General features: G+C 50.7%; 7 protein-coding genes across 7 annotated transcripts; 2 read left to right on the top strand and 5 right to left on the bottom strand.

The window, feature by feature from the left end:
* Nucleotides 1-992: 992 nt before the first annotated feature.
* Nucleotides 993-1,520, top strand: NCS57_00978400 (uncharacterized protein; the record flags this gene model as incomplete). The annotated part of the gene is made up of 1 exon (XM_053059546.1): nucleotides 993-1,520. The coding sequence occupies one exon, from the start codon at nucleotides 993-995 to the stop codon at nucleotides 1,518-1,520; it is 528 nt and encodes a 175-aa protein (XP_052911617.1).
* Nucleotides 1,521-5,926: 4,406 nt separating this feature from the next.
* Nucleotides 5,927-7,266, bottom strand: NCS57_00978300 (uncharacterized protein; the record flags this gene model as incomplete). Its single annotated transcript, XM_053059545.1, has 4 exons — nucleotides 5,927-6,371; nucleotides 6,434-6,923; nucleotides 6,973-7,029; nucleotides 7,230-7,266. The coding sequence occupies 4 exons, from the start codon at nucleotides 7,264-7,266 to the stop codon at nucleotides 5,927-5,929; spliced, it is 1,029 nt and encodes a 342-aa protein (XP_052911616.1).
* A 1,665-nt stretch (nucleotides 7,267-8,931) lies between these two features.
* Nucleotides 8,932-10,029, bottom strand: NCS57_00978200 (CHK domain-containing protein; the record flags this gene model as incomplete). Its single annotated transcript, XM_053059544.1, has 2 exons — nucleotides 8,932-9,520; nucleotides 9,617-10,029. The coding sequence occupies 2 exons, from the start codon at nucleotides 10,027-10,029 to the stop codon at nucleotides 8,932-8,934; spliced, it is 1,002 nt and encodes a 333-aa protein (XP_052911615.1).
* A 1,066-nt stretch (nucleotides 10,030-11,095) lies between these two features.
* On the top strand, nucleotides 11,096-13,141 carry NCS57_00978100 (uncharacterized protein; the record flags this gene model as incomplete). The annotated part of the gene is made up of 4 exons (XM_053059543.1): nucleotides 11,096-11,143; nucleotides 11,292-11,575; nucleotides 11,630-12,566; nucleotides 12,623-13,141. The coding sequence occupies 4 exons, from the start codon at nucleotides 11,096-11,098 to the stop codon at nucleotides 13,139-13,141; spliced, it is 1,788 nt and encodes a 595-aa protein (XP_052911614.1).
* A 2,587-nt stretch (nucleotides 13,142-15,728) lies between these two features.
* Nucleotides 15,729-16,565, bottom strand: NCS57_00978000 (uncharacterized protein; the record flags this gene model as incomplete). The annotated part of the gene is made up of 1 exon (XM_053059542.1): nucleotides 15,729-16,565. The coding sequence occupies one exon, from the start codon at nucleotides 16,563-16,565 to the stop codon at nucleotides 15,729-15,731; it is 837 nt and encodes a 278-aa protein (XP_052911613.1).
* A 1,228-nt stretch (nucleotides 16,566-17,793) lies between these two features.
* On the bottom strand, nucleotides 17,794-18,990 carry NCS57_00977900 (uncharacterized protein; the record flags this gene model as incomplete). The annotated part of the gene is made up of 2 exons (XM_053059541.1): nucleotides 17,794-18,417; nucleotides 18,475-18,990. The coding sequence occupies 2 exons, from the start codon at nucleotides 18,988-18,990 to the stop codon at nucleotides 17,794-17,796; spliced, it is 1,140 nt and encodes a 379-aa protein (XP_052911612.1).
* A 691-nt stretch (nucleotides 18,991-19,681) lies between these two features.
* On the bottom strand, nucleotides 19,682-20,281 carry NCS57_00977800 (uncharacterized protein; the record flags this gene model as incomplete). Its single annotated transcript, XM_053059540.1, has 1 exon — nucleotides 19,682-20,281. One exon carries the CDS (start codon nucleotides 20,279-20,281, stop codon nucleotides 19,682-19,684), a length of 600 nt encoding a protein of 199 aa, XP_052911611.1.
* Nucleotides 20,282-25,214: the final 4,933 nt, after the last annotated feature.

Genomic DNA, 25,214 nt, shown 5'->3' with positions numbered 1-25,214 from the left:
CGAGGTGTGATGCGGTTAAGGAGGGAGGATGAGAGAGAAGAGGGACAGCGACTTTACTTAGTAGTAGATGCCATATAGCTGGGAGGCAAAACTCAAGCATGCTGGAATCCTTTTCCATTTCTAAAGCCGAGCTGGTGCTAAGCCCGGGCTGAGGAACCTGAAACCCAGGTTGAGGGTGGCTGAGCATGGCCGCTTCTTCGAGGCCGTTCAACAGACCTAGGTTTCCCGAATCAGAAGGCTGCCCCCACGGCAAGGCAGTATTGCTCACTCGATTCCTCAAGTAGGTAATTTGAATTGCCGTAGTTGGAAATCTCCCCCATACTCAGGCAGAGCTGGTCACTGAAACAGCCTAGGCCTACTTTACTGCGGCTAGGCAGAAGCAGTCCAGGAGCGAAATAAAAGACAGCGTTTTAGCCCGCCATCCGTAGAACCCATGTATTTAGCTCTATACTCTGATTTATTCCCTGCCCTCTGCTGCCCATAACCACGCCCAGGCACCCCAGTCAACAATGGCACAAGAAATCAGCTCTAGTGCTTTTCCAACCGACCTGACCATCAGGCTTCACCACACCAAGTCATCGTTTACAGCAACGTTCAAGACAAGATTGTCCCCGGGCAATATCCACAAGACGAAATGTAGCTGTTCCCGTCTTAGCAAAGTCTGGATCGGCTCAGATCGTCTCGAGGGCGCCTCGTCTCGCAACTTTCTTCTGCCGGAAACCCCTCACAAAACCACGGTTTTAAGATTCATCTTTCGATCGGCAGCGCACACCGAGAAAGCAACGGCCATATGCTCCAGCTCGCAAAGCTCATGCAACTCTGAAGACTTCAGAAGTCACATGATTAAAATGCTGAAAGAATTAGCTGCTATCTGCGAAGCAGAGCACCTTTCCAGACAAAGCAAACCACGACGAACTCTCAAGTCCCTCCTTCGCCCCTTCAGAACCAGCAACCTAGATAGAAAGGCTGTCAGCGAGGAAGTCAGGGCCAAGATGCTGAGCCCGTTGACTCCCAGCGCACTGCAGGGACAGGGTCTCGGCCACATCTACATTCTCCGGTCACAAATGGACCTGAGTACAGCGTCGGTGTTGAAGATTGGTTTCTCCAAATATCATCCTGAACACCGTGCGCATGAGCTCGCGAGCTGCATTCCGGTAACTGAGGTAGTGGCTCACACCCCGTTGCTTCCTCATGCGATGCGTGTCGAGGCCCAGATCCATGCCGAACTCGCGGCCAAACGAAAGGTCCTGGCATGCGGCCAGTGCGGACAGGATCACAGAGAGTGGTTCGAGATCTCGCATGCCGAATCTCGGGAGGTCGTCATCAGTTGGAGCAAATGGGCATCGACGAGCTGGAAGAAGTCCAACCAGGAGCTAAAGGACCGACCAGTGGAGAGCCACTCAAGGATCCAACTTCACAACAGAAAGAATGGCCCAGGATCGGGCTCAATTTCTCGAAAGGTCAGGCAAAGCGGTGGCTGGATTTGTTCTGATAGATGGGCGTTCTCTCGACTGAGGTAGCCTCACCATTTGTATCCCAGTCAATTCTACAGCATGAGACAGGTACTTGGTCGATGTACCTTCCGCCTCTAAATATGATTGGTTGATCTGATGCAGCCCCAGTATTTTAGAGTACGTACCTAGAAGACGTTCCTACCGCCTACAGCGATGATTGGTGAGATAACGCCACAACGTTATGATAGGCGAGAAGAGGGGCCACAGCCTGGTTTCAGTCAGGCCCTTCATCAAGTATAAGAAGGCATGGCTCTGCCTGCTTCGTCGATAATAGGACATAGGCACTCATCAGTTGAGCATCATGCCTCATTCCAAAGATGCGGGTGCAGTTCCTCCCCTTTTCGACCCGGACGCCACCGTCACCAATCCTGAAACTACCCAAACCATCACTGAAGACGCCCCTGGCCCTGTCTCGTTTCTAGACAACCTCGATATCTCGACTTTTGACGTTTCTAGCATTGATTTCTCAGAGATGCCTGATGCAGTTTGGCCCAGTGAACATGCGTCAATGGGCGACACAGGTTGGTGATGATCTTACTCCTTACGTGTAAGCGTTGAAACATCCTTACACTTTATTCCAGCTCCCATAGCCGACAACTTCCCGTGGCTCGGTGGCATCCATGCAGGCCAGGCCTCTCAGCCTGACCCAAATGTTGAAAGCAATCTCTCTCAAGAAGAGGTTTCTCCAATCTGGCCAGCGTTTCCTTTCCCTGACGAAGGAGATTTTCCGACATTCGAAGTACCTAACCCTGAGCCGATGGACCTTGATCTCGCAAGCAACGCTCCTTTTCCTCCCACTGAGCCTCCCCTAGGTCAAGTTCAACTTGGGTTCGATCAACTCGATGTCCTGCAAGGCTTTGAACCAATGTTTGATCAACACCTTGGCCTCCATCTTTCTGGTAAGCAGATAAGGCCCCGCTTTGACTAGCCTCGAGTTCATGATGAATCTAACCATTTGATGTCCATTAGGCGACACGGAAATGCTCGACGCAAGGACCGACCTTCGCGAGCCTCGGCATCATGGCACACCTTCTGGCCTATCTCCATTCCGACAACTTGGCCACAATACCGACAATACCCATGCAACGAGCGCAGTGGCAACCGGCGGACCCTCGATGGAAGCGCTAGGCGTTTTGGAATCGGGTCCTAGTACCTACAACTTAGGTTGGCCACCGATCTTCCCGCAGCAGCGGCCTTTGGTGCCTGGTAAAAGAGGTGGGAGACATGGGCGACTCGACGGGGAACAACTCAAGCGACAACGGGCAGCGCGATTAACAGGTGTCTGTATCCGCTGCAAGTTCCTGAACAAATCGGTTTGTGTTATGTCCCTTTACAACCGAAGATCTCTGACATAGGGAAATAGTGCTCTGGGGGTTTTCCCTGCCAGGCTTGTCAAGCTTTACGCAAGCCAAGGCTTTTCAGGGGTCCATGCACGAAGGCGCAGTTTCTGGAAATCATCCAAGCAGGCTCCTTCTTTCTAAGTGAGTTGCATACCAAGTTGATTTGTATTTCTTGGCAAATAACCATTCCTGTTCTCTCGTACAAAATTTTAGTCCTTTTTGTAGCTAACTTTTGGTTTAGGGACGTCCTTGTATGAAGCCATGGTCCTTGAATGTCTCGATGAGCCGAGAGCCGACATATTGCACCTCCAATTCCTCCTCTTTAAAAGCATCGGGAGACCATTAGCCATCAAAGTACTGGGGCAAGAATGTCGAGTGCCTTATATGCTGGGCGCCGCCTTGCTCAAACTCCTTTTCTTCGCGAACCCCGGAGGACGTTTCCGGAAACCCAGCAGCTCCAAAGTCGCAGAAGCATGGGGTTTTTCGGTCAAACAAGTACCTCAAGGCGATCACATTGAATTTCCCTATGACTTCAAGGGGTCGCAGAGGGTGCATTGGACAGTAAGTTGTCAACAATTCCATCGCAGTTCATCCCGTTAACTCAGGGAAGCTTCTTTCCTCCTCGTTCTGTAGTGGAAAGCATCTCTTTCTCCCTGAGAGTGACGAACCGGGTGGCGAAAAGAATCTCATTCTATCTTGCTTGGATGGATTTCCAACTGACACCCTCCTGGAATGCGACAAGGCTCTCATCTGGCTCTCATGCCGGTATAGAGAACTATGTCTGTTTCATCATATCCAAGAGACTGCGAACCAGCTGACTCAAAAGTCTACACCCGATGTCAACCTGGTTTATTGCATTTTGATCATCTTGAGAATTAGCATGGTAAACGACAAACTTGGAAACGCCCTCATGGTAAGTACTTCAACGTTATTGCGCCAGGCTCAATATGGTAATCCAATATAGACGTGCGACGATTCCCGCAAACACAACTTGATCAAGGATCATGCTGATCGGCGAAGGCGAGTTCGTGTGGCCCTCTGGGTCTACGCATCTATCATTATCTCCAAAATCCCGTCCTGGACAAACTTCTGGGAAAACCTACCCTGGTCAATTGATATCTTCAGAGAATCTGGTTTCTTGAAACGATTTTCCGATAGCTTGGACACGTTTGACGTCGAGGCCTGCAAGGCGTCAACATCTGCCTTCAACAGCAAGAAGACCATCTTCCAACGCCTATCATTTTTGGATCAACTTCCTCCACATGAAAACAACCCCGAAGATCAGGATTTCATCGAGAAGCTATGGGCACGAATTTTGACCAATACACCAGAGGGTGTTGAGCAGCTCAGATATGTGCTCTCCGACAACCCGAGCGGCGCAACTGATGGGGTAGCCCAGTATGAATTGGACGAAGCTGGGAGAGTCTTCCTTCCCAAGACCGAAGAAGACCAGAAAGCAGAGATACATAAAGTCTTCGATATCCTCATATCTCTCAGGAAGATACCGATTGACAGGGATGAGGTTGTTGAACACGAGGCGTTTCAATGGCTCGTCAGCGTTATTGAAGTCTTCCAGCTCCGTCTTGGACTCGGAGATCATGAGAACTCTGCCTCAACCAGCAAGAGCGCACACGGGCCGGCCACAGCTCGACATCACGTGCATCCGCCCATCCCTTCTCGTGCCGAGTTACGTGAGTACATGCGTACACCGAAATGCATCAAAGCCTCGAAACGCTGGAAGGAACTCGCTCACGTCCTCGGCGACGGCATTCTTCTCACTGGGAAAGGAGATAACGATACCCACTGCTTTCTTGATATTGCGACTGTGGTTGAGTGTGGACAAGACGCAGAGTTTTCTCGTCTCAAACGGCTCCTGCAGGTGAAAGGGTCGTGGCTGAAGGCGACATGCGCCAAACTCAGCGGTCTCGTTCAAGCCCTCAGAGAACTCCCATATCCCACACAGGACTTGGAGAGAACTAGGGACTTCTGTAGGCAAGTCCACATCGTGACTTCTGATATCATTGGGGAGGCTGTCTTGCCCGAAATCGACGACTCTTCTCATAGGCACATTGTAAGCACTTATCTGTTGTTGGTAAGACATGGCTTCATGCCCTCTCGTTCCGAGGTCAGCGAGCGTCATCGGATTACCTGGGACATCTTGGCGGAGAGCATTGACCAGACCAGTACCGACATACTCGAGGGAAAAGTCACCCTTAAAGACACCCGTCTGTCACCGACTGATGGCTTGTCCGGGGCCTTTGAGGAGGTTGTGGAAAGGTTTATGGCTCGGTACGTGGATACGTTGGGAGAAGATACCAGGGATCGAGATGATGCTGTAGCAGATATGGCAACACGCATCTCTTTAGCGATGGCAACTAGTTTTATTCCTTTTGCGAAGGACGAGGGCTTAGTACCAGGCCTGCCTGAGGACTTGACGACGATTTTGTTTGACTCGGTTTTTGCAGATTGATCTAGTACTGTCTGTCTTTTTGCCTTGATAGTTCATAACTTGATTATTAAGTCGGCATTGCAAATTTCTCAGTCCTACGGTTGCGTCGCTTATTTGAACTATGGTGCCGATATTTCGAGAATGCTCCTGAACCAGCATTATTTGTTAGATTTCCCACCACTGCCCAGCTGCTTCTGTGTAACTATAGGTTGATTTCACTTTGATGGCCTTGTAAGCTTGTCTAGTCTCTGTATACGGTTCACTCAGAGTGCTACAGCGGTGCCAAGTACATGTCGATGTATTAGGTGGCAGCAGAATTATGCGTCATCTTTTCTTGCGTCGCATCATACTTTCATGCATGCAAATATAACCTGTTCCACTTGTTGCCTCTAGGATATGGGCTTGCCTTTGTAAAGCCCATGGAGAGTCGATTTTAATATGGAAGTTGGCGTAACTTCACGATAAGAAGCAAGGGTTTTTTTAACCAAACCTTTCATCAGAAGCCCCGTCTAGACGAGATTATCGCCGATCTAGAGTTTAGATCGCGGTATCGCCCCAACGGCAATAAATCCTTTCTCTTCTCAATTTTATGCATTCTATCTCACGATATGGAGTCGGCCAGATTAGATGTGCCGGGGTTTATGTGTCAAGATATCCTCCGTACTTGCGGCCTCACCAGTATTCCTCGACGGTGTGAACTCGACTTGGAACTCGTCTACAACAACCACATTATTACCCGTGCTAGCAGCAGCCGGCTCCTGCGAACGGCCGACACTGTGTAGCTGATACCCATGGCTTGCCTTGTCGCCCCTCCACCGCTTGAAGCTGTGACTGTTGTCGACCTCATCGGGATACGACTTTTGTTGACTTGTTCCGGAGGCAAACTTTGCAAGCCAGGGAATATGCCGTCGCACAAAAGGCTTTAGGTGGGCGAGGCAATTACAGATTATTCCGGTGTTCATCTCGATGCAGCTCCAAAGGGAAGCCGAAGCTTGGGTCCAGGTAACGTCGGGATTTTTCTGCATCTTTTGCACATAGCCGAAGCGGATACAAGAAACAATAACGACCCTAGTCGACCAGGTTAGCCTACTGCTAATTTGAATGATGAATTGTGAACTCAAGGAATTCACGCAGAGCCGAGGGCAAGTAGAAGGCCCACAGTTATCCTCTGTTTCAACGGCATGTTCAAGCGATGGATCAAGGGGATTGGAAGGATGATAACAATCACGTCACTGACGATGTTGAGGACCGCCTGAGATATGGTCAGGTTGACGACGCAAGTGTTGGTGCCGGGTTTTTGAGGATGACATGGCCCAGCTAGTAAGATCGTAAAGACGAGAGTGTATACGACGAGGCCGGCTGCGACAGCGTATAGAGCGATTCGGAAACGTGAATTGGGGATAAGGCGGCAGCATAGCACTAGAATGGCCAGCTTCGCGAGCGTAGGAGGCCAGACATAGGTGAGGCCGAGCACGAGGAGGAGCTGTTCAGGACAAGCGCCCGTAGTCAGTGTGTGATCAACCGAGGTAGGTATACGGGTAAACAACTTTACATTCAGATATCCTTGGAGGTCTGTCGCTCGAACATCCCATAGATGTTTCCCGAAGCCAGACGGAATGGCTACATTTACGTTAGCTATATTCCTCTCGTGAACCAAGTCATCGCCTACCTAGAAGCACCCCTATGAAGAAGGCCAAAGATCCTCCCCACGATAAAAGGATCAGAGCTATCACCCACGTTAGCAATGCGGGCGGCATTTCAACCGATAGCGAAACTTGCGTATATCCCAATCCAGTTTCCGGACGATGGCAGAGGCGCTGTAGAGACGCAGCGCGAGGGTGACGGTGGCGATGACAAAGGTACATGAGTAAACGACGACGACGGAGTGCTAGAGAGTGGTGCTCCCGTCAAAGTCGGGTGTCACACCTTTAGGCGGAGGCATTGCGCCCTCGTCCTGCGACATGTCTGCGATGTTGAGACACCTTCTAGATCAGGAGCTCTAATGCGGATCGTGCTGCGGGATGTAGGAGAAAATAATGTCAGCCAAAAAGAAGTATGTTGAACATGTATGACGACGGTGTGGAGAACCCTCAAAGCCAGGAGGCCAAGAGTCGTCGACTACCCAATCAAGATTCGTACCAACAAAGGAAGTAGACAAAAGCGAAAGGAATTCAACAAAAGGGTTCATTGCCCCTGAGGCTAGGACAAATCCGACATCAAAGCATCAAAAAGCAGACTGGCAACCTAGCTGCCACCGCATTCCATCTCCATTCAAGGGAGAACTGAAAACAGCGTAGAACCGCAAGCTGGCGACTGTGGTGGCCGGTGGCATGACTAACAATGAAGAACTCATCGATGAAGGGAGCTCCTCCACAATGGCCAGGGACCATGAATCAGAATGTTGCATGCATGACACCTTGACAAAGTGGTCTGTACCGGAACGAGATACGAACCTGAAGCCACATTGACTCTCACTGGGTGGACCGAGTGGCTTTATCAGTGATCTACGCGGCACGGCTACGCTACGGGCTTCAATCGACGAGCTAACAGGGCAATGGAACTACTAGTTTCAACGCTTGGGATGCCCCCTGTGGGGTAATTGATCGTACAGGGACCCTGGAGTCCGGCCCAGTTCCCCGTGCTTCGTTTCTGTCGCATTTGGAGATACTTCTGAGCACGAGTGGTCCAACAGTAGTAGATTGCTAGCCAGGTGCAACAAGGCTGGGAACTCAAGCGCAGGAATAACTAGGCTGGACTGTAGGCGCCCTCAAGTGTCCCCAAACGATCCCAAATGCCAGAGTTTATGACAATCCTGGGCGTCCAATCGGAAGTCCAAGGAACCCGCCCCGGAAACGCCTCCCTACGGGCCGGAAACTCCCTTTAACTAGAGCAATTCTCGTAAGCCGGCTTCTCGAGCGAAACTTTAAAGAGTGGTCCCCAGCCTTGTCCCCTGGAACAATGTTACACGACAATATTGTTAGGGTCTTGGCTTTTCAGACAGATCAGCTCAGCACTCTCGTTGTCCGGGGCATGTACATCTTCCAAGCCAATAATATCAGCCCGGTCAGCTTTGCTCAAGATTAACAGGCGTTTCTTTGCCCCGTGAGACACAGAAAATCAGTCGATAACAGCCCATAGCTTTCAGGTACTTCACTGTTCTTACCGCAGGTACCTCTTGGGAATGTAGTATTGTCTGAAATAATGGTTCCATCTCATTGGTGTGTTCGTTCTGTGCATCTCCTGCCAGGTACCATACATACAAACCTCGAAGCGAGTTGTTATTATTGGATCGGACCCTTGACACCCATCCTCGTATCTTATACAACTTACGGCTAAAGAAGGGCACGGTGTGGCGTTCCCCGAAAGACTGGGGGATCCCTCATCCTCATGGCCCGCGGAATCCGCGGAGCCCGAAGCTGCAGATGGTGCTCTACAGTCCGAGAGCCCCTGGTTCTGTCAGCATCACTAATGGCCTTTGCAAGGGGCATCTTAAAGACCGATGATGCCAGTTTCATTCAGCCTGGCTTAGCCTGCATTCATGTTCGGATTTGAATGAACTTGGCAGGTCCATTCATCAATGTATATATGTAAAGGTCATACTTTATTTGGCACATCTGGAAGCATCTATCTACTCCTCAGTCGCCTCCAGCAGTTTTACGCTCTCATGATCTACGATAGCCGCGCAGTGGCGTTCCGTCATCGCGTGAACAATCTCGCGGCTCTGCATCATCGGCGTAGCAAGAGCCCACGCGAATCCATGGAAAGTATGCTTCCGATATTCGTCCCAAACCTCTTCTGATTGCAACCGCGGCCCTCCTGCGTGGGATAAAGCGTCGAGATAAGACTGCAGGAGCTTTTTCTCGTTCTTCCGCCGGTCCTCAATCGATAGCGCGCCGATGATAAAGTAAGAAACATCGTGCATGACTGACCCGGTATGTATAACTTGCCAGTCCAGGAATCCAGGTTCCCCAGTAGGCGAAATGAATGTATTGCCGATATGTGCATCGCCGTGGACTAGACAATTGAGAGTCGAGTTTGACGGCTTCCAGAGGGCCTGAAACGCCGCCGTCATCCGCTCACGGTCCAACATGTGGTCCGGCACTGGAGGTCTAGCCTCCCCAGAGAATTGCGTCTCCCATGCCTCCGGGGCCGCCAGGCCCAAGATTGCATCCCTGAGCGAAACAGTTTGGCTGGCCCATAGAATGTCCTCGGGCTTGCTACCCCATGTGCTTGCGTGAAGAGTGGCTAGCTGCTCGACGCTCGTTTGCACCCGATCGACAGGTCAGGTCTCGAGAGGGTTTCCGAATGTATACCCCCTAGACTTGAGATCGGCCATCACAACGATTCCCTGCCCATTGACGGTATCCGTACCACTATAAAGCGTTGGCGGGAGAGGCATCTTGATGGTTGGGGCGACATGGTAATAGAACTCGGCTTCTAGTCTGTAGACGGCCAGCATGTAGGGAATGCCGGTCAGAGCTGGATTGAAGCCACCCTTGACGCAAACCCTGATCGGAACATTGGCAGAGTCCTCAAAGATCAGCTCAAGAAGGATCTTGGATGCTGTGCCGTGAATAGCTTCGACGACCCTCGCGTCGTGGACCGGCTTGCCCAGAATCTTGGTGAACCAGGAGGCAGTGAGCTCTTCAACGGTAAGAGGAAGAGGGTCGCTTGATTCCATGGCACCTCTCACTTGATGAGAAATACCATTCGCTAAAGCCGCCATGATGGTTGATGTGGGTTGTGTTTATGGTGGCCGTAGGCTCTCGTAGTGCTTGATTTGAAGCAAAATAGAGTACAAGGGCTACGGAGGTTGAGAGGATGGAAATTCTACAGCATATTCAAGCTTTTATAATACAATATAGCGGGGACTCGGGGTACGGATGAAATCCGGCCCTGGGCTGCAAAGCCACCCTAGAATGCAACCGTACGCAGGCACAACCCTGTTCCAGTCTGTGCTTAAAGCGTGCCACGACGGCGAGAAGCCTTCCCCAAGGTGCAGGGTGTAAGGAGGGGTCTGCAATAGTATTTCTCGCTAACTGATACGGACCTAGGCTTAGAAGCTACTTATCAGTCCCCGATCCTAGCTCGTACATTCTAACCAAGTCCCAAATACCCCCATGGCGGTTTAGCTTGCTCAGTAGTTTCAGTGCCATAGGCATACCTAGCCCCTGTTGAGAGATTTGATTGACCTTTGACCCTTCAGGGTAGCTGCTTGGGGGTTCTTAGGACTCATGGGGTAGGCATAAATTCAGCGAAAGGTTTACGCTCAGGCTGATACGCCTCTTGAACATACTTTTTTGTCGAATAGAGCCATAGTACAACTCGATGTATATAGTTCTCGGCTATAGGGTATCGAGTTCAATAATAAAGTCCAAGAATCTTCGATTTCGACACGTGCCACTCAACGATCTTCTGGCTCAGTTAACCCATCGAGGGCCGGGCTCCAACTATAATAAAGAACACATTTTCAACACACCATAGCATCATTTCCCGATGCTAACACAGTGGGTGCCACTCAAAGACCAGACTCTCCCCTACTCCTGCTCACTTCAACTCGTTGGTTGGTGGCTATGGATTCTCAGCCACCCGCCTTCACAATCACCATCGTGGCTCGACCTATCAGAGGCTACAAATGAGAACAGTGATTGAAACATGACGCACTGCCACAACGCCACAAGCAGATAAAACTCCCCCGCCTCTTGTGTCTCAACATTCTGACGTCTCGATCATCACCTTTTCTTTGACGTTGCATCTGTTACTAGAGAGGCTTACCAGAGAACGCCCTAATCATGCTGTCGAAACTCCCACTGGTGCCGTTTGAGATGGTGGTTGCATTAGTATGCCAGCCAGACGCTACCTCAGAATCACCTTGGAGACACTGACTGAACGAGTGTGATAGCTAACTCCAAGTTCCTATAGTTAGGGAAACATGATATAAAATCGTTGTCATTGGTGTCTACGGAAATACGGAAATCCCTTCTCAAGACACTCTGGTCCTCCATCGCCGTTACCCTGACCGATGACTTTCACATGGATGATGCCACTGGTTTGACTTTCCCACAAGAAGCATCTATGAAGACATCTCAGCTCCATTTCGTCCCTGAGTTTGGTCAAGAACGGCATCTGTTTTGCCCTCACTTGTACACCATGCGCCGGCATCTAGGATGGCGTCTTGACATGGACGAAGGAGAGGAGCGTTTCGAGAATCTCGAGTACAAGTGTGTGTCAGTCATCAAGCTCTTTATGCCTCGAAAGATAAAGAGTTTCAGGTAAGAAAGAAACCCAGACAGCATTGGAGAACTCTCTCCTGACATAATCACTAGCTGGGAAATGGGGACTTGCGTCCCTGAAGAGATTCTGGCCGAGAAGGGCATTCTCGGTAGAATGCACCCTACGATCCAGTCTCTACGTCTCATCACAGACCCTGAGTGCCCTCGTGGCGCCTGCGAACCTATGCGTCTCCCCAATTTTCGCCAACTCAAGAGACTTTCTTGGAAGGGACCCAACGCTGCCTGTCTACTCGAGCTGGGCCGCCTCATAATCAAAAGTTCCCAACATCTCCAGGAAGTCGAAATTGATCTACTAGATTGGGAGAGGGTCGAGGAAATAAACGGCTACTATGATGACAGTGACAGCGAAGATTGGGCAACTGGCAGTGATGACTACTGGGTGGACAGCTCAAGAAATGGGGACAAAAAGGCCGGATTCTTTGCTTGCATTTGGAACCAGCACTTGCGTACTACCACCCCGAGGCCTATCTTCAATGCCTTGACTAAACTGTCGCTTTCACATGTACGCGTTGGGCCAGGTTTGATCGATGAGATGAACATTGGGTTACTTCGATCGCTAACACTCCGATCATGCCCAAAGTGGACAAGCTTTCTCGAGTATGCTCCAAAACTCAACGTCGCTCTCAAGTTGAAGGAGTTGGAAATAGAAGACCACGACGATTGGCCTAATCCTCCACGACTGAGCACTCTTTGGGGTTTTCTCGACTCTTTTTCAGGTCTTCAAAAACTATATCTGAGCTTTGAGGAATTGATCGGGATCTTGCCGCCATGTGGGCACATTTCTCGACACAGAGACACCTTGCAGAGACTCGCGCAGTACGACGGGGTAATCGATAATACCCTTATCTGGAATTCTGAAGACAGTCAAGAGGAATCCGACCGGGACGGTGATGGGAAAGCCCCGATCCAGGATCCGTCTTCAAACCTTCATCTCGAATGTCTTGGTTTAGGCTGCGAGCCAGAAACAGTGGTAAGATGATCTGCACCTTGTTGACGCCCAAGATGCTTACAGAGTTTCACCGGTAGCCTGAAGTGTTGAATAATTTCGGACCTATTTCGTCGCTCAAGGTCCTCCACATGCGCCCGGAAACAACCGACGAGCGAAGGTTTACCAGGCCCGTGGACGAAAATGGTCGGTCTCCCTCGGATGATAGAGCTGTTGATGCATTTAAAGACCCAGAATCTGATCTCTTGGCAGACCCTACCGCCGAAGACCCTACAGGCAATACGCCGCAGGTGGCCATGCAGTCTACACGATCTGCTCGGCTTCTCGAACCATTCACTACACTCGCCAAGTGGGCGTTTGGACCTGAAGGACCGCCTTCGCTCAAGTTTATCACCTGTGGAGATTTTGCCCACTACGGCTACTGCGACAAGGAGTGTTTCATTGTTGGCCGCGGGTCAGAAGGTGATGATGAGTTTCGATTGATAGCCCCGCGTAGCAGTGAGTGGAAAGAGGTTCTTCGGCATTATGGGGATCTTCTAGAATCGTGTCCGGATCAACCACTCTACGAGTGGCCTGATCATCCCCGCCCAGATTGGTAATGATTTGTGCCTGCATTGTACAATTCGAGATGAATCCCGTATGAAAAGCCATTAATAAACTTCAAGGTGCACAACCAGGTCCACGGGAGCATTCGTCTTGCCTCGAGCCCCGATAGATCAACGTCTTCTGGCAGTTTTAGTTGGAGCATTCGTAGTGCAAGTCAATGGTTAGAGAGGATGGCCCGTGGATTTCACCTCAACTGCGACAATGCTGTGTGTTTCACACAAACAGTTTCATGGAGTCGTCACTGCTTCGTTACGGACACTCGCGGTCCTGGCACGAAACCAGCAACAAGTCGGCTGAAACCTCAACAAAGGCCGCGTGGCCTAATGGCTAAGGCGCTAGATTTCGGTCTACAACTCGAAAATTCTCTAGAGATTCCAGGTTAGTTTCACTCAACACTGTCCAAGTTCGAACACAAGACTAACAAAGCAAAAAAGGTTCGAATCCTGGCGTGGTCGCACAATTTTCTTTTTGCCTTTCTACCCTTTCACATAGCACATCGGTGCATGAGACGGCGAAGAGATTGAATTAAAGTGACGATGCTTGGGTTGAGTTGTGCGGCTGTGGGTCTTCATTGGTGCAGCAGTCGAGACAAGTGCACGTGATGGAACACGTGATAACCTTCAGCATCACTTTTTGTCCGCTTCTCTTGACCAGCCTTTCACTTTCGTGAGTTGGCTAAATTCGAGAGTCCTTACTTTAATATTACCTACCCGATTACTCTTTTGTTTTCAGCAATCATGACTGAATGCCTGCTCTCTGATCTCCTATCGGATAATCTCTTGGACATGCAGACTGCGGTGCTTTGGCAGGCCGCCGCCCGAGGGAGGCCTACCTCAACCTGATTTATCATCACCTTAAGTCACAGTGTCACCGTTTGGAGAGAATGAAAACGCCCCATTTTGGTACCTCAACTGATCAATTCATTTACTTTCATGATACCTGTTCTCGCACAGCTCCATGAGGAATCGTGGTACTCTGCCTGATCAAATTATGTTTCGCTCTAGCCGATTCACATGCATCCCCAGACAGACTTTCGGTTAGATGTCCCCGAGGCTCAAAAAGTTTGTTGTTTGCCTACCTAGCGATTGTTCTCATCAATGACGGCTTTAAAAGAAGCCATCAGCCACAACAGAAAAAGACACAGTAGCAGTTTTTCTATGTCTTCCTGCCCTCCCTCTCCCGTTCAAGCACATTTGCTTGCGTCCTTCCCACACTTTTCAACATCTTCAATACCCATCATCTCGTTCTGGAGTTCAATATGTCGCCCCCATCTCCGACACCATCAGCCATGCTCTCAGATTATGTTGAAGTGAGCGGGGCAGAGGTTCCCAGCCAAACTTCTGTCGAGTCAGTTGGAGAACCGGACTCAAGCGAAAAAGGGGTCCATGAGGAGGTAATGGGATTCGGGAAACATTCAGCCCTAGAAGCTAACGACGTCTCATATTGGCGGATTACATGTGCGACAGATTGCTATCACAGGTACAGCAACACACCACAGCGCCTCGCTTCTGCCCGATCCCAATGGCCACTTATATCTGTGCGCCTCAAGGAAAAAACAGAGTATCTAGACAGCACTCGGAGCTTCCTTGATGATAGTCAGATCAAGACCAAAAGGCAACTCGACGATCTCACCACTACAGTCAACAAGAAACGCGACCTCATCGTTGGCCTAAGAGCCCTTCTTCGGACCTTCGAAGCCACGGATCTGGAGCAGATCCTAACAAATCACGAAGCTGAGCTCAAAAAAACTCGAGGTTAACCAGGCAGAGGTTAAGGCAGCCTTGGCGGCTCTGCCAGAGAAAGTTGCAAAGATTCGCGAGGCTCGCGCAAGGGTAGAAAAGGAGGCTACTGAGTTAGGAGCACAGGAAAGGGAGTGTAGGAAGGAGTTGCAACAGTGAAGCGTAGAAGAAAAGGCGTTGCAGGTGTGGGAAAAGGTTCACGGTCTTTGTCTCTGTGGTTTGGCAAAGATGAAAGAAAAGGACCTCCAGGTGATTCTTCTGAATCTCGACGCAACGTTGCACAAGCAAGGAGGAAATTCACACAATATTCAACACTGACGTGTGTTGCTATCAGATGCGCTGAGCAAGCACGACTAGCTAGGCAAGCCAGGGAAGAGATGGGGTTTCTAGTGTTCCACAACACCGGTGATAGCTATGGGTCAGCTTGGACCGCGTCTTTGGAGTTGGCGTGACTCGACCTTATTTACAGGGATAAACAAGGTCGTTATTCTTATTTTTCATTGACGTCTCCGTCGGGCACAATATAAAAGTATACACTGATAAACACATTACAGCATCACCCGATGCAATAAAACACCGTAAACAAGGTCTTTATATGAGTTTTAACGATAGAAGAAGCATTTGGCCATCAGATAATTTGCCCGAGACTTGCCGTATCCCTCCGTTCAAAATCCCTTTGACCTACACTCCCAATCTGACCACACAACGCTACCCGGGTAGAAAAAAAAGCATCACACTTGGAAAACACGCCCAGGCAAACCCCTGGTACTGGTCTCAGAGGGCCGAAAACATCGTGAGCTTGACTTGTGTCTCCGTTGAACCGCCTTCCCTCAGCTGCGACTCAAGCCGTCGTATTCAGCGCACCATCGATAACCTTCCACGTATGGTCCTCGACATCCTTGATCTGCTGCTCTGTCCAGCTTGCCTTGTTCGAGATCAGATGGCCCTTCTCATCAATGAAACTCCAGAGCTTATCGCCGTCCGCTGCTCGCTCACGTGTCCCGCTGATGAGCCTCTCGGCGCACGTGTCAGGCAGCACACCCAACAAAGGGCCGATGGCCTTCGCCGGGGTCCGCAGATACCACGGCAGGTTCTTGAAGATCTCGGTCCGCACGAAGCCAGGATAGGCGTGCACAAAGTGTCTCTTGCTGCCCGCCTGCTGCGTCGCGAAGGCCTGCACCATGGCGTCCGTCATGGAGATACAGTGGGCGGCCGCGTTGGCAAGGCTGAAGTTGGACTTGAGATCTAGGTCGTCCCAGATGAGACTGGACGGGTTACCGCGTTTTCCGTCGAGCACGATGAGGATCTTGGCGTCGTCCTTGAGAACCGGCAGCAGCTCGCGGATTAGCAGCTGCTTGCCGTAGTAGTGAAGCGCCATCTTGTTGTCGATGCCCTCTGCTGTCTCGGTGCGGCCAGCCATGGTTCCGATGCCCTGGCTGAGGACGAGGTAGTCTAGGGCTGGCGGCTTAGTGGCCTTATACGCGGTCGTGTAGTCCTTGATTGCGCGCATCGATGACGCGTCCAGCGGCCGGAACTCCATGTTCGCGTGTGGGATGTCCTGCGGCTTGTTGCGCCCGCTAATGATCACGGTGGAGGATGAGGACTCGGCGGCGAGGCGCGAGGCTATCGCGTAGCCGATGCCACCGGTTCCCCCGACTACCAGAGTTCTTGTGGCCATGTCTCGAGGTGATCAAGTAGGGATTGTTTGTCGATACTGGGTTAAAGGGCAGAGGGCCATTGGAATGCGATGTCAGTGGTGGTCAGTGACTTTATTAATAAATAACGTTAGGTAGCTGCCGCGTGACGCCACTCCAGGCCCGGTAGTGCTCAGGCCGGGTAGATAGATCGCCCCGAGTCCGGACTCAAATACGGTACTTATCGCCGGTAAAGTCCGGGCGTCCGCATCAACCACGTGAAAGGTAATTTCATGGTCGGTATGCTCGCTGTTATTGGGATTCTCACTAGAACATTCTATGAATCTATATAGCTGGTCGTTAGTTGTGAACCTTGGTAGGTAAGTATACTAGGAGCATTTGGAGTATTACTACTTGTACCAATCGATGTACTTTTCTTTAGCTTAGTAGAAACTGGCATGCTGACTTGAACTTCATTGAACAGGCTCCTCAGCGGATAGGTACAGAATGTTTATGAACTTCAGGCATGTTCAGGCAGCCGGAGTATTTCGGGGCAGAAGGTTCCAATACCGCCAGCATGGCCCGATAATCTCTCTGACTATGAAAAGAAAAGTGAAGTCGCCAACAAAGGACAGCGTTCAGGCACGCGATGGCAGATTCCTTTGTCTACTCCGCAAAATGCCAAAGCCAGCGTTTTCTAAAGTACTAACTTAGCGCCGGGGAAGCATCATCTCCAAAGCCAATGTTCGGTGCGGGAATGGGGTCACGCTTCGGAGCCCGGATGGAAGGCCCTCTGAGACTTTAGCTGGAAGGGTTCGGGGTCATATCCGCGGTGGGTTCGATGCGTCATCCTTAAGTTCCATGAGAGGGAAGAAGGCTCTTAATTTAGCGCTTCAAATAGTCGTAGCTGATCAATCACTAATGCAGAAATGAACAGTCGAGGGACAAAGGAGGCGAACGAAATGAACAGTGAGGCATGACATCGCGATGGAGATCACATGGGGTCACGTGGGGCCCTTCACCACCAACTTCAAGTTCGTCAAGTAGAAAGCCAAACCGTACAGTCGTGAGATCATTACTTATCTGCCTCGGGAGGTACATGGGTATTCCACAACGCCGAAAAAGCCAAACCCTCAGTCACTCAATGCCAGTTGCTTCGCAACACTCCCTCCATTGTCATCCATGTGAACCAATCGTACAATCCATTCCAAACCATTCAGGTAGACGCGGCACATTCCACGTCAATCAAACACCAGATCCATCATACTCGCTTCAAGAAGACTCGGACGATTCGTCGGAAAGTCGGGGTTCCATGTAGGTGATAAAGGTCTGCGAGATCTTGACCAAGTCGGTAATGTCCCAGTTGCATTGGGGACCACCGGCGACGAGACGAGCCATGGCGTCCCACCATTCCATGCCTTCGAGGTGCTTGTCGTGTTGGGTCTTGAGGTCGTCCAACTTGGACTTTTCAGCATCGATGTGAAGTTGAGCGTCTCTAACGCCAAGCAAGTCGCGTTCCGCCTCGGCGAGTTCCTCTCGGTTCTTCTTGATGCTCTCGTTGAGTCCCCTCTGCCGGGCCATGAGGTCCTCTTCAGAAGCAGTGAGCCCCACCATGGAGATGCTTCCCAGCTTCGGCTTGAGCTTGTGAAACTTTTGCTGAGCCTCGTACAGTTCAACCTGGTCATCAAGCTGCTCCGACAGGTCCTTCTTGAGCATGGAGATGCGTGTCAAGAGAGCCGCGGGAGAACGGACTTGGGATTTCATGTAGATCAGGTCAGCGTCGAGTTGGCGTTGCTGTGCCTGCATGGCAGAGGATTCCTGGGCGAGAAGCTCTTGGTGGTTTCGCAAAGCATCGGTGACGGCTTGAGCACTCTGGAGATGGGCTGCGCTCTGTTGCTATTGGCCCCGCATCGGTCAGATTGAATTCGTCCTGAGTGAAAGAAGATGGCATACCTGAGGGACAAAGAGTCCAGATGGAGGAGTTCGGTTGAGACCTTCTTCCACAGAACGGCGTGCGCGAGTCTGTTGGGACGCGGAGGAAGCTGAGGAAGCGGTGCGTCGTCGCAGGTGCTTTGGTGCCACACTCATGGTGGACTTGCGGGCCTTGGGGAGAGATGCGCGGGGCATAGTCGAAGGGGTGGTGGTCAACAGATTCGCGTTCAGCTCCTCAGGAGAAGAGCTGGAGGATCGAGGGCTGACCTTGACTCGAATCCTGGTTGATCTCTTGGAATCGCTGGCGCCGGGCAGGTTGCTAGGGCTGTCGCTCATGCTCGTGTCGGTGCTCACTCCATCAAGAGACTGGTCCGCGATGGCCGCAGTCTGCTTCTCTCGGCTCAGCTCATTCTGGTTGATGTTAGAAATGCCATCAAGGCTCTTGGTCTGACGGCGGCGCTGTTGGCGCCTTGTCATGTCGTAAGAAACTCGCGCCGGGGCTCGCATGCTGCGGCGACGCTCGACTACGGGAGCCATGATGAGCAGTTCGATACGGCGAAGATGAAATCTGATGATGCGGGAAGCGGAGGGATGATTGTGTGAAGGTTGTCGAATGAAGAAATCGAGGCTCCTCGAGGGAAAAGAAGAGATGAACCTCGCAGAGTCGAGGCGGGTGAGAGGTGCTGCAGCAGTGCAAGCTTGGCCGAGTTGCACTGTGGAGCCTCAGGCAAACAAACGCCAGTGCAAACAGTCGAGACGCGTTTCTGTACGAGGTCAATAAACGTGAACCATTTTGAGCCTCAAAAATAAGGCGTTATCGGTCATCTGATAAGCGTTTCGTCGTCAACCTCAGAGTTTGTTGCTGTGGTTGAGGCCCACCACAACTAAATCAAGGAGCCACACCAAGTCGTCATGACTTCCAATAACGGCGTTCTTCATAATCAGTCGCACATGATGTGAAAGTACTCTATTTATGATTAGCATCATTCCAGTGCTTGATATCTCGCTGCCCCAGATCAAGGACATCGTCGTGCGGACCACTCGGTTGGTACAGAGTCTCTCAGCCATGAGGCAACCAGGGCGGGAAAATGATACGAGGAGTAAGTCCCGGTGTTACCGGTGATAGATATTAATTGTTTCGGGCAATCAAAAGACAATAAAAGCTAAAAGAGTGTGTCAATCTAGTGTTCTCATCGCACCATTACTCCATAGTCTCCCATCGCGTTGCCTACACAGGAATTCGAAGTACCGGCGAGGCCTTTGCCTCCTCTTTCCAGCCTTGTCGCCCCTTGACATATTTCTGGCCATGCTTCCATCCCTCTCCACACATATCGGGCTTCATCAGCACTTCCCCAACAGTTTCTTCGGTCTGACGAAACTGTTGCGTGTAGAATGAACCGATCTCGTTGACACTAAGAGCCACATCCATAAACAACAAGGCCTCGGCGGCGGATATGCATTTTTCCACGTATCTTGAAGGGTCTTGGTTGCACTTGTCTTCCAGATCGTCAAGCATCCTTTCGAACGACTCGGAATCGGCCTTATCGTAGATCAGAGCGCCAAGAGTGGGTGGGTTTGACCGGAACGAGGCGTCAATGTTCCCGAGTTGCGAATACAGGCCGCAGATAACGTCTCGCGGCTCCAATTCCATACCGTCGGCTCTCACCAAGTGCTTGCGCAAGATCTTCATCATCCAATCGTTCTCCCAGTCGATTTCCTGCTGATCGCTGGCAGTTCTGTTAGGGACGACTTCCGGCAGGTCGGCGGTCATGCTGGCCGCGAAAGCCCCGAATGAGAGGAGAATAGAGAGGAAAGTGAAGCGATGCATGTTGCAAAGTGTATGATCTGATAGTGAGAAACGGGTGGTGTGAGTTTGTTGCTGACGTTGAGAATAGAAAACCGGTCTGGCTCGATAAGATGAGTGCGATGAAGAGGCAAGGAAGGTGTTGATAGTGAGCGAGATCTGTCGACCTTATACTCGCCAGATTCCTATCATCGCCTGGCATGAGTAATTCCCGTATATCCAGTGTTCACATCCATTACCTTTTGTCTTTTATTGCCGTGGCTTTGATTGTTCAACCGAGAATAAAGGGTGCTCTTGGCATGGATCTTGTCACTTGTCAGTCAAGTCTCCTTTGTCTCCCGCATCCCCCTTAGTCTAGCGACGAATCCTGCTCTTTGATGTTTGCTTGAGGCTGTGTATCCTACCTCGGAACCGAAGGACTCTCATCTAGAGAGAATTGTAGATAATCCAGCGGAGAAAGTGAAACTAGTATACTAACGCGTTATCTACCACCACTACCTCCACGTGCGCTCATTGTTTGAACTCTAGCTGAACAACAAGGTACAATCAGCTCCAACAATAGAGCCATTGAACATTCCCGTAGCGCTTTTTGAAGCCACATAACATGAAGAACGTGGACATTCATCACAACGTATTGGTGATGTTCTATGCTGGGATAATTCTAAGCCAGGGAGTGAATAATATCCGACCAACCAGAGCCACCACGATCATTTCCCCTCCACGGTTTGATTGATCCTAGTGCTTGGATTAAAGCCAATAATATTATCCACCTAAACATGCTTGATTTTTCTCATCACTCCATTTTTTTCGCTCGTTTGAAGACTGTTGATGCTAAGCGAGATATTTTGCAATGGCGCATTTTGACAATAGATGCAAACATCTTGAAATAATCGGCGGTTAGAATTGAAAAGGGGTATTGAATGATCCTGTTTGGGGATTTACTGTCTTTTCGGATTGCTCGTTTGCCACCGTATTATCGGTTTATCCAGAGTCATTCATTTGTTTACAGGCTCCCGGGTTTGGAATTTAGCTCTCGCTTCACAATCTAAGATCGTTTACTAATATTGTCCAATGTTGGATAAACCAACAAACTCTACTCAAACGCCAGCCTCACTCAACCATATCTAGACTTCCAGCACTTCGCATCAGCTCTTCTTCCCTTTCTCCAATCATCCTCTCTTACTCTTTCGACAAGTTCACCTTGGGCAGAACTTTTCTTGCAACTTGAGTTAAGCAAAGTAAAACATCATACCATACCATCTAGCAAGCGACATCCGCCACCTTCAAGTCTCTCAGCCAAGATGGCGCCCACCGATGGCAAGCCCTCCGGCACCCCCAGACTATCCGAGTCAATGAACTGCCTCGACGAAAGCCAGAGATCCGCTCGCTCCGGCCCATCTCCCCAAGGACAGCCGGCCCAGTGGTCTGCGCCTTGTCTTGACCCTCAGCTTCAGTCACTTCTACAGGAACGGGTACCATCGAACGACAACTTTGTAATCGCTACAAGATGCTCCACTTTGGACGGTTCCGGCCTACTCTTCCACGGCGATGGTGTGAACATGCTCGTGCCCTTCACGATGCTTGATGAACAGAATCAACTTCGTTTCGGTCACACTGGAAAGTTTGAAAGTCTGGACTGGCTGGCAGTAGCCAACCTACAAAAGCCTGGACCAGACTTTTCGAACCCTCCCACTGTCACAAGCAGAACCAGCCGTGAGCCGCAGCCACCTGTTCGTTCAAACCCGTCTCGACCTCAGCCTGTAACTCCGCTAGTCCCCCACCGGGGCCGCCGATCTGGGCGGGATGCCACACGTGTCAGCACGACTGACAACGGCGAAGGTCCGTCCGAAGACAAGCGTGTTGGTCGGTCCCGCGGTCCACGTTGATCTTAGACGTGCCCAGTCAGCCTCATCGGGTTTCCCATTTCAGCAGAGTACGAGTGGATGGTCTAGATTGTGAAAGAATGGGCAAAGTGAGGATTTTGGTACGCGCAAATGCTTTCAGGCAGTTCACAAGAAAGTGGGGATATGTACTTGTCGTTGATAGACGGGATCAAATGGCAACTAAAGCTTTAAAGGAATCGCATCATCTTGCAGAGTGATCATGGAATTAAAGAGACTACTGACACTACTTTACACCTGAGTTTCTATGGGGTGGGCTCTTCGGGGATAGGCTCTTCGGGCTTTCCACAAGCAGTATTGTCAAACGTCACCCGAGTGAGCCCAAAGAATAGCTGCGTATCCAGCGTCAATATAGTCCCATCTGGCACAGCGTCTGTTGTATTGAACAACCACTTGGGGGCGTAATAAACACCAGGCTGTACGAATATTTGAACCCCAATAGTTGCACTAGACCCCTTAGCTCCTACCGCGTAGTATTTAAAATTCAGAGGAAGTTCCCATAAAAGGTGGCCGCAAAGTGAACGATGCCGTCTTCCTGCTGTCAATGGCCAACCCACTCAAACGTAACCTCTTGGCCACCTAGTGTGGACGGATACACCTCGTAAAAGACCCCGTGCCCAAGGGCCGTCAAAAAGTATAGATCATCCCAAAATGGGAAGATAGAGACATATGGAAGGCCCTGGCCTGGAAGGTCCTTGTTGTTGGCGTCGATTATTGGAGTAAACAGTGACAGTTGTCCGTTTGGAGTGACATAGACAATAAAGTCTCTCACAGGGGCTATTTCTATAGCAAAAGGAATGGTAACGACTCTTGTGTCTTCCTCCCATATGGCACCAGTCTCGTAAATGTTGGTTGGCTGAGCCAAGGCCACAGTTGTCAACGGACCGCCACACGTTGCGGGAGTGCTAGGTTCTGTTGTCACTGCGGAAGTGCTCAGCTCCTCGCTAGAGGTAAGCTAGGATGTTGCAGGGGGTTCGTTTTCAGAAGTCGTGGGGCCAAGAGAGATAGCTTCGGATGTGGCTTCAGAGGTTAGTATTTCAAGAGAAGTGGCTTCAGAGGATGTCTCTTCGGATGATATGGCTTCGGGAGAGGTGAATGCAGACGTAGAAGTGTCTTCGGGTGATGAAACAGAGGAAGAGATTTCATCCGTAGATACAGAGCCTGTGTTAAGAGAAGAAGTCATAGATTGAGTGATATCACCAGAAGAAACTTCTGGTGATGTACTGAGAGATGGTTGAGCCTCGGATGAAGGCGCGAAGGAAATAGTCGAACCGTTCGAGGCTGGTTGCAATGAGGAAGGCTCTTCTTGTGGTATAGAAGATAAAGAGGAGAGTTGAATTGACTCAGAAGATGTAGAGGATGGGTCACCTATGGTGGATTCAAAAGAAGGCTCCAGAACACTGTCCTCGGTTGAAGTAGTTGCGGCTGGTGGGTCTGGTTCTGAGGAGCTTGATGAAGAGTCCCAAGTCGAGGTGCCTGTGATCGAAAGAGTGCCTGGAGACTCTATGTCTGTTACAGGGGAGTCCGGGGGTATCGTGCTGCTCTCCGAGTCGGTGCCTATTATGGCCGTTGAATCTTCAGTGATTGCAAAGGTTGGCAACTCTTCGACCGAGGATAGCATCGTGACTGCGGTAGATCGTGTTGAATTTGTTGAGACGAAGTCATCGCTGATTGTCGGTCGAATGGAGAGGGTACTCGTGATACTCGAGGTATCGGCGTCGATGATCTGCCCATTCTGGCACTGCTCAACTATTCAAACACGTCAACATTGAATCTCGGTGTCAGAGGGCGTAGTTGTTACTAAGGTATACAGTCAACGAGACCGGAACGCACCTAGCGGCGCTGATGCAAACGTGATAAAGACCTCGCCGGTCTCTGGGTCTTGACAGTAATCAGCTTCACCATTTGGCAAGAGAGGGTTCTCAAACAAGAGGAGCCCTCCAGAATTGGCAAATGTTTTGGTCATAGCATCGATGGGCGGCGCCCCTGACCGACGAACTGTTTGAAATCGTCACCTGCGTAAAACATCGGATCGTCTCCGTCCACAAGTTGCCCCGCGACCAGATTGAAAACCCCTATGTCGGAACATGACCCGGAGGCTGTCGTGTTTCCGTCGTTGACGAAGCTTCGAATAGCTCGCTGCTGTCGCTTTCTCGTTTCCTCGGACTCATCCACCAGCAGTATAATGCCTTGGCCAGACACTCCACCAGTCCCACTAGTAGCAGATGCAGCATTGGATGTGAGCGTCTCCGATGCCTCTCTGCTCGCGGTTCCTCCAGTCGAGAAGTCCGATGCACTGGGGTCTGCTGTTGGCACATCCTCGCCATCTGTTGGAAGGTTTGGCACTTCAAGTGAGGAAGAGTCTGGGGGATCCACGGTCGGCAGAGCCTCGAGAGAAGTTGACGTTTGGTTCCTATCAATGACAGGAGAAGATGATTCGAGGGGGTCCAAGCTAGCAGCCTAAGTTTGTACAGGGGCCAAGTAAGTCGACAGGTACGCAAAGCACAGGGACCCTTGGACGAGCTCGAGATGACCAACAGCAGCAGTGGCTAGGAGGGCGTTGCCCACCAGCGCAAAATGAAACCACTGGCGCCTCATTGCGTCTTAAGGAGTGTGATGTTTTGGGAAGCGTCGCAGTGGGCGGGAGAGGGAACAGGAGAGCGAAGAAGTAAAAAGAAATAGTGCATCAACAACAAAGATTATGGAATTGGGTGCCTCTTTCAATGCGAGATGTCCCCTTAACAAAGGCGCTTGTCTTGGAGCTGAGGTGGTGATCTCCAACGCCCATAGGATGCATTGAGGCGCCACATATCACCAACCAACAGCTGTCTTGAGCCATCTCATTCAACGAAAGTATTTGTCTCAGAATAGAAGCTTCAGATTGCTAAGAATGCGGCATGATCAAGTTCGAGACTTGAATATGATTCACCCGGATATAACAGCGCAGGCTCAGCCCTACGCTCCCTGCATACAGCCAAGCGCAGGGTAGAACGCCAGGCTGGTTGGTGGCTTGGAGCGAGAATTGCTTCTCATCTCCTATCTGGTACGCAGGCACA

Source organism: Fusarium keratoplasticum, chromosome 7 (genome assembly GCF_025433545.1).
Source record: "Fusarium keratoplasticum isolate Fu6.1 chromosome 7, whole genome shotgun sequence".
NCBI classification, from domain to species: Eukaryota; Fungi; Ascomycota; class Sordariomycetes; order Hypocreales; family Nectriaceae; genus Fusarium; species Fusarium keratoplasticum.
Note: the sequence above shows the minus strand (reverse complement) of the source record. Positions and strands in the feature narration are given on the sequence as shown.